The sequence below is a fragment of the Mirounga leonina genome, unplaced genomic scaffold (assembly GCF_011800145.1).
Source record: "Mirounga leonina isolate KUSES-001 unplaced genomic scaffold, KU_Mleo_1.0 Mir_153, whole genome shotgun sequence".
Classification (NCBI taxonomy): Eukaryota; Metazoa; Chordata; class Mammalia; order Carnivora; family Phocidae; genus Mirounga; species Mirounga leonina.
Window position 1 is genome coordinate 14,989,874 of NW_023270387.1, and position 19,430 is coordinate 15,009,303.

General features: G+C 58.2%; 2 protein-coding genes across 4 annotated transcripts; both read left to right on the forward strand.

Moving 5' to 3' along the window:
- Positions 1-1,922: 1,922 nt before the first annotated feature.
- NLRX1 (NLR family member X1) lies at positions 1,923-13,891 on the forward strand. Of its 3 annotated transcripts, XM_035009120.1 has the most exons (11): positions 1,923-1,952; positions 2,949-3,081; positions 4,244-4,371; positions 4,915-4,984; positions 5,425-5,513; positions 6,083-6,702; positions 7,097-7,918; positions 10,684-11,279; positions 11,518-11,604; positions 12,331-12,582; positions 13,022-13,512. In XM_035009120.1, the coding sequence occupies exons 3-11, from the start codon at positions 4,302-4,304 to the stop codon at positions 13,341-13,343; spliced, it is 2,928 nt and encodes a 975-aa protein (XP_034865011.1). In that variant the 5' UTR covers positions 1,923-1,952; positions 2,949-3,081; positions 4,244-4,301; the 3' UTR covers positions 13,344-13,512. The 3 variants fall into 3 exon arrangements, with proteins under 3 accessions (XP_034865011.1, XP_034865010.1, XP_034865012.1); XM_035009119.1 differs by lacking the exon at positions 1,923-1,952 and having other exon boundaries at positions 2,319-3,081; positions 13,022-13,891; XM_035009121.1 differs by lacking the exons at positions 1,923-1,952; positions 2,949-3,081 and adding an exon at positions 2,319-2,602.
- A 440-nt stretch (positions 13,892-14,331) lies between these two features.
- Positions 14,332-18,931, forward strand: PDZD3 (PDZ domain containing 3). The gene is made up of 11 exons (XM_035009122.1): positions 14,332-14,404; positions 14,771-14,807; positions 14,966-15,039; positions 15,374-15,585; positions 15,870-16,059; positions 16,160-16,296; positions 16,550-16,754; positions 16,944-17,140; positions 17,246-17,473; positions 17,617-17,817; positions 18,048-18,931. The coding sequence occupies exons 1-11, from the start codon at positions 14,389-14,391 to the stop codon at positions 18,075-18,077; spliced, it is 1,527 nt and encodes a 508-aa protein (XP_034865013.1). The 5' UTR covers positions 14,332-14,388; the 3' UTR covers positions 18,078-18,931.
- Positions 18,932-19,430: the final 499 nt, after the last annotated feature.

A 19,430-nucleotide genomic window follows, 5' to 3' on the forward strand; every position in this document is an offset into this window, starting at 1 on the left:
CTCACAGAGAAGAAAACCAAGGCTTGGAAAAGTGCCTTGGGCAAGCTGTCCAGATACTGTGCTCCTGCCATGTGAGCCACCTGCGATTTCTCCCCCTGGTCCCATCGGCCCTCGGAGGTGTGGCACAAATACCCTCAGCCCGGCCCTGCATGCTTTGAAATGTGCCCCCTCTCCCCGAGTGCCAGCCCTTCCCGGACTCAGAGATCACTTCCTTCCGTGCAGCCACCTTCTGTGTCAGGGCCTGTGCCAGGGGCTGGAGGACAGGGATGCTTCAGGCTGTTCTCCATGCTATGGGTCTAGGGGACCAGGTGCCCCATCTTGAGGTCAGACGACAGAGCACATGCCCACAGCGTGACTCATGGTACTTCTGTTTGCAAGAGGCCAAATTATATGTTATTAATAAAGCCTCCATGGCTGTCATAGCCATGGGGGCAGGGAGGGGAACAGCTTGCTCTGAGCCATGTCCAGTAACTGCAGCCAGGGGCCTGTCCGCCTCGTGTGGCTAGGGAAGCGGAGTGAAGCTAAAAGACCCCCAGGTCTGAAATGTCACCCCTGAGACCCCATTCACAGTGTTGTTCTACCATTCTACTCCCCTTTTGGAGCGTCTCTTAAAATGAGAACGTGCCATTTTCCCTATTGTCTGGAAATGCCCTTCCCTTCCCAGACTTATTTTTTTTTAAGATTTTATTTTTATTTTATTTTTATTTTTTTAAAGATTTTATTTATTTATTTGAGAGAGAGAGCATGAGAGGGGGGAGGGTCAGAGAGAGAGGCAGACTCCCCGCTGAGCAGGGAGCCCGATGCGGGACGGGAGCCCGATGCGGGACTTGATCCCGGGACTCCAGGATCATGACCTGAGCTGAAGGCAGTCGCTTAACCAACTGAGCCACCCAGGCGCCCTAAGATTTTATTTTTTTAATAAAAAAAAAAGATTTTATGTATTTATTTGTCAGAGAGAGAGAGAGAGAGCACAAGCAGGGGGAGCAGCAGAGGGAGAGGGAGAAGCAGACTCCCTGCTGAGTAGGGAGCCCGATGCGGGGCTCGATCCCAGACCCTGGGATCATGACCTGAGCCGAAGGCAGACGCTTAACTGACTGAGCCACCCAGGTGCCCCTAAAGATTTTATTTATTTATTATTTGAGAGAGTGAGAGAGAGGGAGATTGAGAGTGGGGGAGGGGCAGGCAGAGAAGCAGATTCCCCAAGGAGCAGGGAGCCCATCGCAGGACTCGATCCCAGTACTGGGATCGTGACGTGAGCTGAAGGTAGACGCCTACTGGAATGATCCACCCAGGTGCCCCCTTCCCAGACTTGTTTAAGATCCAATTCAATGTCACCTCCTCTGCCAGAGTCAGTAACTTCCTCTCCCAACCTTTCCAAAGGCTTCCGTCAGCCTCTGAAGGACCATCATTCGGGCTACCTGGAGGGAAGCCGTGGTCTGGTCCCTGCCTGCCTTGTTCTGGTTGCTCAGTACGAACTCAGTGAATGAACACGCATTCAAGTATAAATGAAAGATCAACTCTACCTTCAGTCTGGATGGAGAGTAGAGATCACAAAGCCCTCTTCCCAGCCCTTCCCCGAGGTGCCTCTCTATGGCTTCCCCATTGCACACCTCTGTTCAGTGCACATTGCACATCTATATTTGTATGTGGGGTGTGCCCTGGCTGTGGGCGGTGGGTGGCTCTTCCATGGGTGACGTGAGCCCTGGGTGTGCCCTGTGTGGAAGCAGGGGGATGAGGGTGAGGACTTTGGGGACCAGGAAGCCCCAGGGCTAGGCCAGGACTGGGTGCTAGACAAGAAGAGCAGGTTGGGGTGGGAGCTATCTCTCAGCCCTCATTCTTGCTCCTTTCTTGGTCAGAGTGACCAGAAGCCACACACAGAGGTCTGGGGTCTGAAGAGCGCCAGGTACAGAGGGAGGACCCAACAAGGCCTTGACTCAGATCTCTGCCAGGAGGTAGGCTGAGCAGGTGAAGAGGCCCAACGGGAAGAATGCCCTGGGGACGGGTAGGTGCCTCAGGAGCGGCCGAGGGGCGCGGGAGGAAGACCCCGGCCCGGGACTTCTGGTTCCCGCCCTGCCCCCTCCTCATTAGGTCATCCCGCGCAAGTCAGGTCACCCCGGGGCGCCGCAGCAACTCGGTCTGCACAATGGGCCGAACAGCGAGCCCCGCCCGGGAGGGGAGGTAAGCGGCTGGCCCTGGCGCGTGGTCACCTGCAGAGGGCGCTCGGCGCGGCGGGGCCCGCCCGGACGCAGGGCCGCGGCCACCGAGGGCCCGCGCGACTCGGGGGAGGGGGCGGTGGGGGAGGGGACGGCCCGGGAAGTCCCCGCCCTGGGCCCGCTCGCCGCGGATCCCCGCTCCGGTCGCCGTCCCCTTCCTCCGCGGGTCGCCGGCGCCCGGGCCGTCCTCCCCGCTGCCAGGGGGGCCGGGCTCCGCGCAGGCGGGCGGGCGGGACACGCCGAGCCGGGGCCTCTGGGAGGAAGCGAGAGACGCCGGCAGCCGCGGGTGAAGGCCCAGCCGGCTCCGTCGCCCCTCGCCCCCGACCGGGCCGCTGTTCGGGGCGCGCGTGCTGCGGGGAGTTCGTCCCCGGACCCGGAGGACCGAGCGGGTGCGCTGAGCGGTGGGCATGCCGGCCGCCAACCCCCTTGGGCTCCGAAGCCAACGGGAACGGGGAGAGCTGTTTGGGACCCAGTTTGTGTGTGTGTGTGTCGGGGGGGGGGGCGGGGAGCTCTGGCCCCGTGGGAGCACAGCCCCTGCACCCTTCCTGCGGCGCCCCCTCCTTTCCTCTCCGGCCCGCAGAGCTGGGGTGGTCTTTGGAAATTGCCCTCACCACCGCCCCACCGGCTCCGCGGGTCCCATCTTGAGGCAGTGGCCCTGGAGCCGGTTTGATCCCACTGAACTGGCTTTCCCGAGCTTCCTCAGCTTCCCAGGGCCCTCTCTTCACCCTTCTCCAGCCCCTGGGACCTCTGCTCCGAGCCCCAGCCCCTCCACTGGTTGGCCCTGCTGGCGGGTGGGCTCAGGGCAGCCGGTCTTCCAGAGCCTGTCCTGCCCTTAAGGAGCCACGTGCCAAATAGCAGCACGCTCCAGGTAAGGGGCATCAGGAGAGACTTCCCGGAAGAGGGGGCCTTTGAGCAGGGTCTTAAAAGATTGTGTAGCATTCCGATAGGGGAGTAAGGCCATTCCAGGCCCAAGAAAGTGTATGAACAGAGTCAGGGAAGTGTGGGCACGAATTTGGGGGGCCTGGCAAATGAGGTACAGGTTGGGGGCAAACTCCAAAAAACAGCTTGTGTGGGCGGTCAGGGGTTTTGGACCCTACAGGTAACCTAGGATTTTAGGGAGGTGATTGGTGGCTGGGATGAGGGATTGGAATGGGGTGGGGTGAGACTGAACGCGTTGGCTGGGAAGGAGAAGGAGGGTCCCCAGAAGTCCACAGAGGGTCTGAGGTAGCACAGGAGGGGCATAGGGACCATGCAATAGGACCAGGCTGGCAAAGCACTGCGAGAAGGAATCAGTAGGACTGTTTCAACTGTGTGATGGAGGGGAGAAGGTCTGAAGACCAGGAGGTCAGGTTCCTAGTCTAAATGTGTGATTGGGAAGATAGGCAGTAAAGTAACTAAAAGGGGAGGGGGTAAGGAGTGTATGGGTGGAGCTGAAAGCACAGGCAGGATAGCCATATGGAGATGTCAAGTAGGAAGTTCATTCTTCCGTTTATTTATTATTTATGCCAACCTCAAAGGCAGCTGACATAAAAGTCGCAGAGAAGATAAGATGATAAAATCATTAAAACTCAGCTAACAGGACCTGATAGCTGGGGGGAAAAAACACAGAGGAGAGTGGATAATTATTCTTTGAAAATGTAGGTTCAGAAAAGCCACTGAAAATGAACACAGGACTCCTCTGAGCTTGCTGGCAGCCAAGCAAAAAAAGGACACCTAAATAAAGCAGCAGTGCACTAGGGCTGGGACTCAGGAGAAAGGCAGCCATGAAGGCTCAGGGGGAGAGGGGGAGGGGGTAGGAGATAAAATGGCATCTGTCAAGTGGGGCATATAGGAGAAAGAGTCCATCCGAAGGCCGGCCAGGCCAGGGCGTTGGCACTGCTGATATTTAAGGAAGGGCTGTTGCTCCCCGAGGAGGAAGGCCTTTCTGTAGCCTGCACAGGGAGGTAGGGGTGGGAAGGGGTGTGTGTGTGTGTGTGTGTGTGTGTGTGTGTGTGTGTGTGTGTGGTCCCTTCACACAAGTCTTCTTGCAGGGGAACAGGACAGAAGGTGGTGTGCTAAGTGCCCTGGGCTCTCACCTTCTTCCCTACCATGAGGTGGGGCCGCCATTTGCCCAGGGCCTCTTGGGGCTCTGGTCTGGGAGGAGCGCTCCAGTCAGCAGGTGAGCTGGAAGCAGGGGTTTCTGTCTCTACCTCTCTTCTTCAGAGTCCAGATGGTGTCTCCAAGAGAGCAGGGATCCAGACACCAGGTGTTCTAGCCCTGGCTCTGTGATTCATGTGCTGTTGGCCTTGGCAAGTCACCTCACCTCGCTGAGGTTCCCTTTTTCCCATCCTAAACTAAGGAAGTCAAGCTAGATGATCTTCGAGGGTCCCTGTAGCTACACGAAGTCTAGGATCACTTGTCTGATCTCATTTTGCATTCGACAAATATTCATTGTGTGCTATGTGCCAGACCTTGTGCTGAGTTCTAAGTATGTAATTATAAACAAAAACAGATGTGGTCCCTGCTCTCATGGAGGGGGGTGGGGCAGAAATGAATGTTAATCAAATAATCATACAATGAGATATAAAACTGCATAGTAGCTGCCACAAAGGAGCAGTACGTGATGCGATGAGAACAAATGCCGGGGGATTTGATATAGACGCGAAGTCTGTGTGTTGGTGGGGTCTGGATGTTATTTCTTTCTTCACCTTTCTCTCTGCAGATGAACGAATCCCCTTCCTGATCCATTGGAGTTGGCCCCTTAAAGGGAAGCTTCCCATTGGGCTCCCTAGGTGAGGCCTCGGGGTCATGCCTTAGAACACATCTGGGCACAGCAGAGTAACCTGGGAAGGGTCAGGACTTGGAGAGGCCTTACCCCCTCCGCCCCCCAGGGTGATGTTGGTTTTCTGGGAATGATGAGGGCAGAGTCAGCTACCAGGCCTCAGACAAAGTTGGTTTACTTTATCTACAGGACAAGTGACAAGGGCAGCCAGAGGGGGAGGATCTGTGGGGGAAGTGGGTGGAGGCTGGCAGTGGCCAGCCTGAGTTCCAGGGGGCGAGATCTCAGTCCCTGGGAAGGGTGTGAGAGTCAGACAAGGCTCTCGACTTGGGTATCCGGGGCCAGGCGTAGATCTCAGGGAGCTAGAAGTCCAGCAATTCAGACAGGCCTGGGCTCTGAGCCTGTCCAGAGGCTGAGCCCAGGAGCAAAGCCCCAGCTCATCCTTGCTCTCAGGGCCTTTGTACGTCACTGTGGAAGCTCAGCGGGCAGTGGTCCTCCATCAAGAAGCCATGGAAAGTTGTTCCAGGGCATCTCTGCATCGGGTAAAGGGACCGACTGCTCAGTCGGCCTGAGGGGAGGGGCTGGCTGGGATCCCAGTGGTGGGGGAGTGGGAGGTGGGGAGTTGGGTCTGGAGGGAGAAGCAGGCAGGAAGAAGGCGTAGAGGATCCACTGCCATCATCCATCAGTGGGCAAACCCTACCCCCGTCGCCCATTGTCCACCTGTCCACGTCTCCCTTCCTGCAACACGTGTGTAGTGCATACTCACCGCTCTTACCATATGCAAAGCACTGGGAGGGATACATTATCCCTTCCCTCAGCAAACTGGGTCTAACAGTCAAGTGGAGATGGCGCACAGACAACCACAAAACCATTCAACCCAGTTTTGGCGGCACTTGTCTCGTGGCTTGCCCCTTTCCGCCATGGGGGTTCCAAACTTTCTGGACAGTCTGTTGTCTGAGAGAGTCCTGTATACATAGCACCGTCCTGGGTCTCTGTGTCCTGGTGCTGCACCTTGCTCTGTGGCCTGACCCTACCACCGCCCTGGCCAGCCCTAAGCTCCTGCATCTTGCAGCCCCTTTCCTTGACCCATTCCCCTTGCCTTCCCATCCAGAAGCTGTCCAGGGCCACCGCCGCAATCTGGCCGAGTGGTTCAGCCGGTTGCCCAGAGAAGAGCGCCAGTTCGGCCCGACCTTTGCACTGGACACGGTCCACGTAGACCCCGTGATCCGCGAGAGCACCCCGGATGAGCTGCTTCACCCATCGGCGCAGCTGGCCCTGGAGCACCAGCCCCCCCTGGCCGGGCTCCCCCCACTGGCCCTGTCTCAGCTCTTCGACCCCGATGCCTGTGGGCGCCGGGTGCAGACAGTGGTGCTGTACGGGACGGTGGGCACTGGGAAGAGCACGCTGGTGCGCAAGATGGTCCTGGACTGGTGTTACGGGCGGTTGCCGGCCTTCGAGCTGCTCATCCCCTTCTCCTGCGAGGACCTGTCCTCCCTGGGCTCTGCCCCAGCCTCCTTGTGCCAGCTCGTGGCTCAGCGCTACGCGTCCCTGAAGGAGACCCTGCCTCTGATGGCTGCTGCCGGGTCCCGCCTGCTCTTTGTGCTCCACGGCTTGGAGCGGCTCAACCTCGACTTCCGGTTAGCGGGAACAGGGCTTTGCAGTGACCCCGAGGAGCCAGGGGCACCAGCTGCCATCATTGTCAACCTGCTGCGCAAGTACATGCTGCCCGAGGTGAGCGGCCTCCCGCCCCGCCCCGCCGCTGCTGCCCCTAACTCATCCCCTAAGGACGCTGGTGTCCCCAGCCCACGTGTTTATTGGGGTGGGAGCACAGGCTCTCTGTTACTCAGACCTGCCCCTCCACGTCCCGGCTGTGTGTCTTTGAGCAAGTCCCTCACTTCCCCAAGCTCTGTTTCCTTCTCTGCTGGAGCTATCCCGATCAAATGAGATCCTGCCCAGGAAGCACCTGGAGCAGGGCCCTGGGTCGCAGCGGGGGCTCGGGCATAGTTAGAATTACGGTGCTCATCCTCATCCTCATCCTCGGACGCTCGGTCTTCAGGGGCTCTCTGGGGAGTGAGGCAATCAGGACGCGAAGATCCTCCTTAACCCTCAACCATGTGCTCCCCAGGCCAGCATTCTGGTGACTACCCGGCCCTCTGCCATCGGCCGAATCCCCAGCAAGTACGTGGGCCGCTATGGTGAGATCTGTGGCTTTTCTGATACCAACCTGCAGAAGCTCTATTTCCAGCTCCGCCTCAACCAGCCGGACTGCGGGAACGGAGCCCGGGGTGCGGGTGTCTCGGCCACGCCAGCTCAGCATGACAGCCTGGTGCAGATGCTCTCCCGCAACCTGGAGGGGCACCACCAGATCGCTGCCGCCTGCTTCCTGCCCTCCTACTGCTGGCTTGTGTGTGCCACCTTGCACTTCCTGCATGCCCCCACGCCGCCCGGGCAGACCCTCACGAGCATTTACACCAGCTTCCTGCGGCTCAACTTCAGTGGGGAGATGCTGGACAGCACTGACCCCTCCAAGTTGTCCCTCATGGCCTATGCCGCCCGAACCGTGGGCAAGTTGGCCTACGAGGGGGTGTCCTCCCGCAAGACCTACTTCTCCGAAGAGGACGTCCGCGGCTGCCTGGAAGCTGGCCTCAAGACGGAAGAAGAGTTCCAGCTGCTGCATGTTTTCTGCCGGGATGCCCTGCGGTTTTTCCTGGCCCCATGCGTGGAACCAGGGCACCGGGACACCTTTGTGTTCACTGTGCCTGCCATGCAGGAGTACCTGGCCGCCCTCTACATCGTGCTGGGTTTGCGTAAGACGACCCTGCAGCGGGTGGGCAAGGAGGTGGCCGAGCTCGTGGGCCGAGTCGGGGAGGACGTCAGCGTGGTCCTGGGCATCATGGCCAAGCTTCTGCCCCTGCGAGCCCTGCCTCTGCTCTTCAACCTGCTCAAGGTAACAGCCCCAGCACCCCAGGCTCTCAGCGCCACGCCCCCACCCCTTCACCTCTCCCAGGAGGCAACTGCTACTTCCCACATAGCCATGAATCCTCTTCTTGACTCTGGTTTCAGGTTTGGGCAATCTGGCTTTCCGTGGGATTGAGACACAAGGGAAGGGGAGAGAGAAACCACAGGCTGTGCAAGGCTTGAAGACTGGGAGGAGGATGGAAGGGCACAGGGCCTTTAATCATGTCCTGTGACCCTAATGACGATTGTAGTTTTGCATCTCCTCGTCTTTGTTGGCGGGAGGCGGGAGTCGCTACAGTCTAGGGTCTGTCCTCTGCTTTGCGGGCCCGGAAACTCCACTGTATCTGTTCCCCCAGAGGTGGTTAGACTCTGGGAGTGATGACTCATCCTAACGACATCACCAGAGACAAGTTTATAAAGCAGATGCCATTTTATTCATTTATACCAGGAGGATAAATGGCATTGGTAATTGACTTAGGACAGTGCAGGCCTGCTCCAGAATTCCAGTTACAGGCCTGAGGACTGTTATGAGCAGGGCGGATATGCTAGGTTTTTGAGGGGAGGAAGGATCCACCCTCTGGTGATGTCTACCAGGTGCCTCGTAAATGAAATATTATTATGATCCCTTTTTAGATAAAGAAGCTGAGGCTCACAGGGGCCAAGTAATTCACCCAAGGTCACTCATATAGTGGAATAGCTGGGATCTGAGTCCAGGTTTTGTGATTCCGAACCCGGTGCTCTCTTGTCAAACTTTACTGATGTATTATGAATATTTCTCTTAAGCTTCGGTGCCTTGCTAGGTAACCCTGGTCCTCTCTAGGAATGTTCTGGTAACTCGTCTTGAGGAGGCAGAGCCCTGGTCAGTGCTGGCAAAATTTTAACAGGTTTTCCTTTGTGTAGGCAGCAAAGCATAGGGGTTAGGAACAGGGATTCAGTAATCCAGCTCCGTGGGTTCAAATCCAGGCACTGCCACTTACTAGCTGTGTGATCTTGGACGAATTACTTAACCTGTCTGTGCCTCCAAGTCCTTCTCTGTTAAATGAGGATAATACGATCTCTATCATGGGCCTAACATGAGGATTAAATGTATTCATTCTCAGGACCTGGCACGTAGTAAGTTCTATTTAAATGTTTGTTAAACATGAAAAACAGGCTCAGGCAGCCTGCCCCTTCTCCCATCATTGCCTCAGACAGGGGGGTAATGGCCATTGCTGAGGCCAGCCCACCTCTTTGAGGATGGGCTTGCCTGCTCTGGATTACAGTGAGAGGCTGTGGTCTCCTGACAGGGTTCACCCTATGGTTAGCACCACAACTCTGAGCCCCCTGGGAGGGAGGCTTGCCTAGCAGAGGACTAGTCCCATCTGTTTCTTCAGCCTGTTGACTCAGCTTCCCTGGGTGACATTTCTTCTTCTTTTTTTATTTTTTTAAAGATTTTTATTTATCTTTTTGACAGAGAGAGACATAGTGAGAGCAGGAACACAAGCAGGGGGAGTGGGAGAGGGAAAAGCAGACTTCCCGCAGAGCAGGGAGCCCGATGTGGGACTCGATCCCAGGACCCTGGGATCATGACCTGAGCCGAAGGCAGATGCTTAACGACTGAGCCACCCAGGCGCCCCGACATTTCTTCTTCTTGGTCACCAGGTGACTGTTGAGGGAGAAGCACTTGAAACTCCATGGCAGGAACCTCACCTATAAAAAAGTGAAAAAAACAAAACCAGTCATTAGGGAAGCTGCCACAAAATAGCCTCGTAACTCCTTGCCAGAGGTCTGGGCTCCTTCTTGCCTTTCGGCCCCAACACGAGGCTGGGTGCCGATGTCCCAAATCCGCCCAAACATTAATTTCTCCAACAAATATTTGAACACCTGCTGTGTGCCAGGCACTGTGTTAGATTCTGAGGAAGGAAAAATGAACAGAACTCCAGTTTCTGCCCTCTCTGGTCCTCCAGTAAGAGCACAAACAGGTCACCATAACCATGTAATTTAAAGTTGTGGTAAGTGCCTAGAAAGTGAAGTTCCAGGTGCTGTGAAAGTATATAAGTGGGGGAGCTGGTTTGGGGGGAGTGGATAGGGAAAACCTCTCTGCAGGAAGGACATTTAATCTGATCCCTGAAGGATCAGCCAGGAGAAGAACTGGGGAGGGGGGCAGCACCCCAGGCAGAGAGTACAGCTTTGAAGGAAGAGAACTGTCAAAAAAAAAAAAAAAAAAATCCTAATAGTGAGAAAAGCCAAAAGCACAGAAGCAGAGTGTGTGAGTGTGAGAGGTCTGTAGATGGAGGCCGCGTGGCTGGCAGGAACCAGATCCTGCAGGGCCTCCAAGGAACAGGAGCGATGTCAGTCATCGTTGCTGGGATGACCCTGGTGTTGTGGAGGATGGGGATGTCTTCGCAGCCCCTAGCCGGGTACCAAACAAAATGCACAGCAGATGCTTATTCCTTCCCACCACTGGGCTTGCAAATGTAAGGGGTGTTTGGGAAAAAGAATTTCCTAAGGGCCCATGTGTATGGCACAAGTATTGAGAGGTGAGTCTGGAAAGGTCAAATTGGGGCCAAATCATGACACATTTTCTCTTCCACATGGGCATTGGGGAGCCATGGCAGGTGCTGCAGCGGGGGGGAGTCGTATGATCAAAGGGTGCTGCGGGTTTGGGATGGATGGGGAGGCCGGAGCGGGCAGGGAGAGTGCGCCTTCGGCTGAGCTTCAGAGGCTGAGCGGACACATGCGAGGCTGCAGCTCCTTCCCTGCGCGCTCTCCCAGGTGGTGCCACGAGTGTTTGGGCGCATGGTGGGTAAGAGCCGCGAGGCGGTGGCCCAGGCCATGGTGCTGGAGATGTTCCGAGAGGAGGATTACTACAACGACGACGTCCTGGACCAGATGGGTGCCAGTATCCTGGGCGTGGAGGGCCCGCGGCGGCACCCGGACGAGCCTCCCGAGGATGAGGTCTTTGAGCTCTTCCCCATGTTCATGGCGGGGCTCCTCTCTGAGCACAACCGGGCCATGCTGGCTCAGCTAGGCCGCCCCATCAAGACCCTGGATGCCCTGGAGAACGCCCAGGCCATCAAGAAGAAGCTGGGCAAGCTGGGCCGGCAGGTGCTGCCCCCGTCCGAGCTCCTTGACCACCTCTTCTTCCACTACGAGTTCCAGAATCAGCGCTTCTCCGCCGAGGTGCTCAGCTCCCTGCGCCAGCTCAACCTGGCGGGTGTGCGCATGACGCCCCTCAAGTGCACGGTGGTGGCGGCCGTCCTGGGCAGCGGAAGGCATGCCCTGGACGAGGTGAACTTGGCCTCATGTCAGCTGGACCCTGCTGGGCTGCACACACTCATGCCTGTCTTCCTGCGTGCCCGGAAGCTGGGGTGAGGACCCGTCTTCAGGCAACGGGCCTGAAGACTGGAAAGGGTTGGGGGTGAAGGGGCGGGAAGAGAAGGTCCTAGGGAGACCAAAGGTGGGGAGGAAGGAGCAGGGGGTGGGATGAAGAAGTCTGGTGTGTGTGGAGGTGATGAGCAATGGGAGGGAGGGCACGGTGGGTGGATAGGCTCCATGCTGAGCTCCTGCCTTGCTTTTCCCCTTCCCTCCGGCCACCTGCTGTTCCAGCTTGCAACTCAACAGCCTGGGCCCCGAAGCCTGCAGTGTCCTCCGGGACCTGCTGCTGCATGACCAGTGCCAGATGACCACCCTGCGGTGAGTGTTTCTGTCGGGGGGCCTGGAGGGAGGTTCTGGCCATCCTGGTGGCAGGCTGAAGTCAAGGGTGCGCTCACACCTGGCGCTGGCCCACCTGTACTCCGGTAAAGGGGGTGGAGCCTAGACCCCGGCCTGCCCCCTCCCCCCAGGTCCAGTACAAGCAGCAGGGTAAAGGAACGATGCTGCCAGGAATAGGGGCTCAGAAAGCCTCTCAAGCGGCTAAAACCAGCGTGGGGGGGGTGGTGGTAGGGGGGGATGATCCCCAGGCCGATTGCCTGGTAACAGTGCCACGGATGCCCTCCCAGGATGTTCCCTGTGGCCTCGCAAGGATGACCCTAATGCTGGGCGCTCAGCAGATGCTTCCAAAGCGCTGACCGATTTACTAGGAACCCAGAAGCCTGGTTGGAGGAAGGGGAGGTGAATGGGGAGGGGGAGGGCCCCGGGGCAGGGGCATCTGGGGGGGCAGGTAAGAAAAGGAGGAAGAGGAGAAATAGTAACGATGAAGAGAGGGGAGTCAAGGGAGGAGGAGAAGCCGGCTCCCACCCCGCTCTCCTTCCGCTGCCGTGCACACCGCACCCCTGCTTCTTCCTTCTCTTCTCCTGGCCCGCATTTCTTTAGGGGCTCACCTTCACCCCAGGCTGTGTGTCCTTTGGGTCCGGGTCCTGACATCTACTGCAGGGGCACCTGCCATCGTCCCTCATAACCTCGGGGTGTTTGTGACTATAGGCTGTCCAACAACCCGCTGACAGCGGCTGGTGTGGCCCTGCTGGTGGAGGGGCTGGTGGGGAACAGCTCGCTGACGCATCTGTCCCTGCTGCACACGGGCCTCGGGGACGAGGGCCTGCAGCTGCTGGCTGCCCAGCTGGACCGTAATCAACAGCTACAGGAGCTGAACGTGGCCTACAACGCTGCTGGCGACACAGCGGCCCTGGCCCTGGCCCAGGCTGCCCGGGACCACCCTTCCCTGGAGCTGCTGCAGTAAGTCTGGCCCCTGGGCCCACCGCCCCACCCTGGCCAGAAGCTGTTCCCAGCCCTCTGGCTCTCCGCCCTGTCTCCACCGCCTTTTTCCTGCCCTACGGCCTGTCCTCTGCCCCTGCCTTCTCGAGGATCTTCGTGGACCGGCTTCCGAATCAACCCACCCCTCTGTGATTGGCCCTTACCCTGCCCGGGTCCCCTACTGCCGTTTCTCTTAGGGTCCTGGTGGCCCCGTTCTCACTGTCCCTGGTCCTGCTGAATTCAGGTGTCATCCCTGCCTCCTGTTGGCCACCACCCTCCGTCTCTGGCTCACTGCAGACACTTGCCCCATCACTTCCGTAGCCAGGGCACGAGTTATGAGAATTCTGCTCTCCGTCCAGCACCCTCTGCCCTCTATCTCAGAGCTCTGCTGAGTGGCCTCTTCTCTTCTCTCTCCTCCTAGCCTCTACTTCAATGAGCTGAGCTCAGAGGGCCGCCAGGCCCTGCGGGACTTGAGCGGCACTGCTAAAGGGGGCGCTCGGGTCGTGGTGTCGCTGACAGAGGGGACAGTGGTGTCCGAGTACTGGTCGGTGATCCTTAGTGAAGTCCAGCGGAACCTCAACAGCTGGGATCGGGGCCGCGTCCGGCGACACCTTGACCTTCTGCTTCGTGATCTGGAAGACAGCCGAGGGGCCACCCTTAACCCCTGGCGCAAGGCCCAGCTGCTGCGAGTGGAGGGTGAGGTCAGGGCCCTCCTGGAGCAGCTGGGAAGCCCGGGAAGCTGAAGCAGGGGCGGCAGTCACCTAGCTGTGTGACCCTGCCCCATGATCCTTCCCTCTGTGGCCTCCTGGTTTGCGCTACTGCTTCCAGAAAGGTCCCTCTGGGGCTGCAGGTGAAGGGATGGGTTCTCAGGTGTCCCATGTCCACCCATGGCTCCCAGGTCTGGAATTTCCAGGGTCATGAAACAGGCCTCCTCTCCGTTCTGCGAGGAAGACTGAGAAAGTCTCCTTCGGGTGGCATTTTGGTGGCCACTTGCCCTGCCGCGCAGCCAGCCTGGCCTCTCTCCTCTCGGGAGCTTCTGATTATGCCACCAGGGGGCGCACTTCTTAAGTCGCCTTTGCCAAAGGTGCGCCATCCAGCTGTGTCCGCGGGCCTGCCCCTTCTGCCTTGCTGCTCTTCCGAGGACCCTGAGGATGCCCGCAGCCACTTTCCTCTCGCTTTGGTGCCTTCCCCCTCCCTCCCCGTCCCCTTCCTCACCACCGTACCTGGGCTCGGTGGCTCTGAGGGCCATGTGCACTGCCGTGCTTCCATTAAAAGCTATGTCTTCACCTACTGTGGCCTCCTCCTTGCCTGGTGCTTTCAAGAAAGGGTACTGTTTTTGGTCATTGTGGTAAACTATTGACCACTTTCTGTTGCAGGTGGTTCTCGGCACTAGGTTCAGAGGCAGTGAGGGCCGAGGTGAGGGGGGGCATGAATAAGATCCTGGGGGTGGGCGGAGGCCATGCTGGGCCGTAGGACTCCTATCACCTTTTCCAACATACTTATCCCAGGCTCGGAATTACAGTCACGAGCAGGCGATCTGCCTTTGTCTGCCCAGAGCAGAAGCCCAGACAGCAGCGGAGTCTCCAGAGGAAGCCCGGGGCCCAGGAATGGGGGCAGGAGGAACACGCAGACTTCCCCAGAGGAGAAGACTGTCCTCCCGTTAACCATTACCCCGCAGCTTCTAAGGCAGTGTCTTTAAGGAGGCGGGACGTGGCGGGCTAGGTGGGAGGGTCAGCTGGTTTTGATGAACCTTGTCCCTACCCTGAGCACCGGGTCGCTGGTCCAACTATGGAGGCAGCTACAGGTAGGAGGCCAGGAGAAACCCTCCAGTGGGGGCTTTAGGGCAGTGAGAGGGCAGGGTGGGAGGTGGACGGAGGCTTTGGGGACCAGGGTGTACTTGTTGAGGCTTGGAGCCCTGAGGCAAAGAGACCCAAGTTAGGAGAGAAGAGGTGAGTGGATAGGTCTGTCTTCCTGGTCCACGCCCTCTCCTGATATGCTCAGATTTCTGTGCCAGGGACTAGGAGGAGAAGGGAAGGTCCTTTTGGAGCAGAATGGAGGGGCAAACCCTGAGAGTGGGGGTTCTCCTAAGTCCTTTTAGTTAATGACATGGAAGAGGAGTTGGGGTAGGGAGAGAATGCACCCCTCCTCCCCTCCTCCCTTCTTTACATAGCAGGTCTTCAGGACACAGCCTCCTTAACGTTAACTCGGTAAGTGCCTAAGTGCTGCGCTGGGAAGGGTTGGGGCAAGAGGCGGAGGGAATCCAAGGTGGGGAGGCTCTTCAGCTGCCATTAGCATCTCAAGGAGAGGCTGGGACCAGAGTCCAGATGTCAGCTTGCTCCTACCTGCATCCCTCGCCTCCTTGCAGGAAGTTTGAGTTTAATCCAAAGTTGGGCATTGATAATCCTGTCCTCTCTCTGGCTGAAGACTACGACCCCTCTGGTAACCCCTGTCCCTGGGCAACCGTTCCCTTTCCCCAGAGATACCACAGCTCCTCAGGGCCTCCCATCTCCTTGGTAACCACTCCACTCTGCCTCCCTCCGATAATAGCCTTGGTGGGGAGTAACTACGTGGAGGTAGGAGGGGGTTGGCTGTTTTCTTTTGTCCAAACCACTCTGCCCACATGGTATTTGGCCTCACTGCCCAACACCTAACTGGGTAGAAGCCTGCCGGGTGCCCTATCACCAGGGCAGGGTCGTCGGCCAGGCCAAGGTGACTTGTATGTGGGCCTTGTCCCCTCCCCTCCCCCTCTTCTGTTGCCCACCTCCCCCTCTAGATCTCTGGAGCCTGCAGCGGCCTCGTTTCTGTCTGCTGAGCAAAGAGGAAGGCAGGAGTTTTGGCTTCCACCTGCAGCAGGAGCTGGGCAGGGCTGGGCCTGTGGTGTGCAGAGTGGAGCCTGGCACCTCCGCCCAGCACCAGGGTCTTCAGGAAGGGGACCGGATCCTGGGGGTGAATGACCACGTCGTGGAATGTGAAGACTATGCTGTGGTGAGGTTGGGCTGGGGGCCTCCCTGTGGAATAGAAGGACGTTCCATAGCACCTCAGGGAGAGAGAAGCCAGTCGGTCACCTCCCTGGATATACGGGGGCAGCACCCAAGCCTCAGCCTCCCCCACCTCCCAGGATCTAGGGCTGTCCAGGTGGGAATGGTTGGGTGAAGGCGTCCAGAAGGAGCCATTCACCCTGGCTCCCGGCGTGAAAAATGGAGGTTCCAGGGACTGGGAGTTGGCAGGAGGAGCTGGCCCCGACCTCATCCCCCACGCCCTCTGTTCAGGTGGTTCGCCGCATCCGGGCAAGCGGTCCTCGGGTGCTGCTGACGGTCTTGGCGAGGCACGTGCATGACGTGGCTCAAGCTCAGCAGGGCAACAGTGCCCACCTCTGTCCTCCTCTTGGCCCGCGGGTCCGGCCCCGACTATGCCACGTAGTGAAAGATGACAGTGGCTTTGGCTTCAGTGTCACCTACAGTGAGCTTAGAGGCCGGGGCGGGGCGGGGGGGGCAGGAGGGGGATCTCCGCCCTGTTCTGGGCAGCCAGTGGACCGAAACTTGCTTTTTTTGGCTTCCAGGCCATCAGGGTCCTTTCTGGCTGGTGCTGAGTCCCGGAGGAGCAGCGGAGTGGGCAGGGGTGCCCCCGGGGGCCCGGCTGCTAGAAGTGAACGGGGTCAGCGTGGAGAACTTCACTTACAGCCAACTCAGCAGAAAGGTATGGCTGTAAGTTTCCCTGTTCGTCCTCACCCACCAGGGCCCCGGGGCTTTGCCTCAGGCAGCCGATTCCTCCCCCACGCACCTCATCTCCAAAGTTGACCTTGTACCTCCGGCCATCCTGCCCTTTACAGTTGGTCCTAGGCTCTGCTCTCCCCCACCCTTGCTGCCTCCTTTCTGGGGCCATGAGGAGGGCCTGCCCCTGCCTTCCCTACCCAGGTGCTTGATGCTGATGCCCCGCTGGGTCCCCACAGCTTTGGCAGAGTGGAGAGCAAGTGACCCTGCTGGTAGCAGGGCCAGAGGTGGAGGAACAGTGTCGCCAGCTGGGAATGCCCCTGGCTGCGCCCCTGGCAGAGGGCTGGGCGCTGCCCACCAGGCCCCGCTGTCTGCACCTAAAGAAAGGGCCCCAGGGCTTTGGGTTCCTGCTTCGTGAGGAGAAAGGTCTTGATGGTCGCCCTGGTGAGTGGGAGCCCCAGAGATGGGTCGGGAAGGTGCGGGCACACATGCGGTGCACAGAAGACCCCAGCCCTGAGCCTCCTCCTCTTCCTCCGGCGTCCCCCCACGCTCAGTCCCTTCGCGTGCCCACGGTGGCCTGGGCTGATGCTGGAGTTAGTTGCAGGAGGAGCGATGAGGATATTTATGTCCCAGGACAGTTCCTGTGGGAGGTGGACCCAGGACTACCAGCTGAGAAAGCCGGGATGCAGGCCGGGGACCGGCTGGTGGCTGTGGCTGAGGAAAGTGTGGAGGGGCTGGGCCATGAGGAGACGGTGTCCAGGATCCGGGCGCAGGGCTCCTGTGTCTCCCTCACTGTTGTCGACCCTAAGGCTGACCGCTTCTTCAGCATGGTGCGAATGAGGGGCGGGGGGGCGGGTGCTAGGGTGCGGGCAGGGATGGAGCAGGGCTCAGGTGGAGGGAGAAGCTACAGGTCCGTTCTGTCCGCCTCCTTCCAGGTTCGCTTGTCTCCACTTCTCTTCTTGGATAGCACAGAGGCTCCTGCCTCTCCCCAGGAAACCTGCTCAGCCTCTCTGGTTGAAACCAAGGACCTACCAGATGACGGGACAGCCACGCCTCCTGCCCCGGGCGGCTCCCACCAGTGCTCCCTGTATCCTGGGCCTGGCGGGGCCTATGGTTTCCGACTTAGCTGTGTGGCCAGTGAGCCTCGCATCTTCATCTCCCAGGTGACTTATGCCCCACGGACCTTGGATCTTTCCAACTGTTCGCCTCCTGATGAGTCTTCGTCTGCTTCCCGCCCAAGGTCTTAGAACATCCAGCAACTTTTCCATGGTATCCCATGTTCTGTCACCCCTCTCTTCGCCACCAGGTGACCCTAGGAGGCTCAGCGGCCCGGGCAGGGCTGCAAATGGGAGATGTGGTTCTGGAGGTGAACGGGTATCCCATGGGTGGAGAGAATGACCTGGAAAAGCTTCAGCAGCTGGCCGAGGCTGAGCCACCCCTCCACCTGAAGCTGGCAGCGAGGTCTTGCCCGGGCTCGGAAGCCTGCAACCCCCCCAGGTTTGGAGAGGTGAGGAAGAAGAGACAGATGGACCACCAGCAGCCAGAGAAGGATAGGGGGAGTCAGCGAGGAGGGCTACAGGGTGAAGCAGTGTGGGGCATGCGGATTGGGACGCTAGGCCATGGTAGGTGGGGACAGAGGGGCCCATGGAACTAGCTGCCATTCCTGGGCATTGCAGTGCAAGTGGGGGCCGGGAAAAGGAACTCTTATCGTCCTTGAATGACCTTCTCTCTTCTCAGGACTGGGCTCCAGTGTCAGAGCTGCTGTAGTCCTCTCCTACCTGCACAGATCTGCCCAGTGGCCTTCCTGTCTTCACTCTCCTGCTTGCAATGGTAGGAGCTGAGAAGCTCTCTTTAAGCCAGAAGGGACAGCTCTAGGATTCTGGACACCTCCAATCACAGGATTGCCCAGGGTCTCCCTCCCTTCCCTGGGGCCCGCCTCCCAGAAGAAGGTGTGGCCAGAGGCCTTAGGCAGGCCCACTAGGGGGCTGGGGGGGGGGGGTTGTCCTCTGGTTCCAGAGGGAGTCCTATGGGAGCTTTGGGAGTTGTGTTCGCATGGATGAGTGGTGTGATTTTGTGATTTATAATAAATTATACTCTTTCCGGCACAGAGCTCCTAAAACCCTTGGAATTTCCTAAGTAGTGAGAGTGATAAAGATGTCTTCTTTTATTCATAACAAGCCCCTTTCAGCCACACCTAACTTTGTTAAGGAAGTGACTTTTGGAAAGCACCTAAGGATGGGGGACTGGTAGCCAGGGGATCCAACCATGTGATTAGCGGGTTGGAACTTTCAGCCCCACGCTGGACCTCCTGGGAGGGGAGAAGAAGTGCTGGAGGTTGAATCACTCACCAACGACCAATAGTGTCATTGGTCATGGCTCCATAGTGAAGCCTCCATGAAAAACCAAAAGGATGAAGTTCCGAGAGCTTCCCGGTTGCTCATTGCGCAGAGGTGCTGGGAGGGTGGTGCCCCCGAAGAGAGCATGGAGCTTGCGAGCTCGTGCCTTGCCCACGGCATACTTGCCACCTGGCTCCTCCTGAGTCGTGTCCTTCATAATAAACTGGTAAACCAGCGAGTAAACAGTCTCTCTGAGTTCCGTGAGTCACTCTAGCAAATGATGGAACCCGAGGAGGGGGTCGTGGGAACCTTTGTTTTTCGGCCAGTGGGTCAGAAGCCCAGGTGACAAGCTGGCGCTTGAAGTGGGGACAGTCTTGTGGGACTGAGCCCGTGGCCTGTGGGATCGGATGCTCTCTGCACATCAGTAGTGCCAGAATTGAGTTAAATTGTAAGATCCCCAGCTGGTGTCCACAGAGCTGTTAGAGAATTGCTTGGTGGGGGAACCCGTCCACACACACACACACACACACACACACGTGACTGGAAGTGAAGTAGTACTGGGAGTGGTGTCATAAAATAGAGGAGGAACACAGCGTTTTCCCTTTATAGGTGGGCTGTGGGGCTGGCTAGGATTGTTCCAGATGGAACTTGCCCTAGGCATGACTCCTGGACTCTCACATATATTGCAAGAATTTGGAGACCAGTTACGCCTTCCCTCTGTAAGCACCTTAGGATTGTGGGGGCTGGTGCCTGGTCACTATTGGTCTATTATAGAAATGGCCTT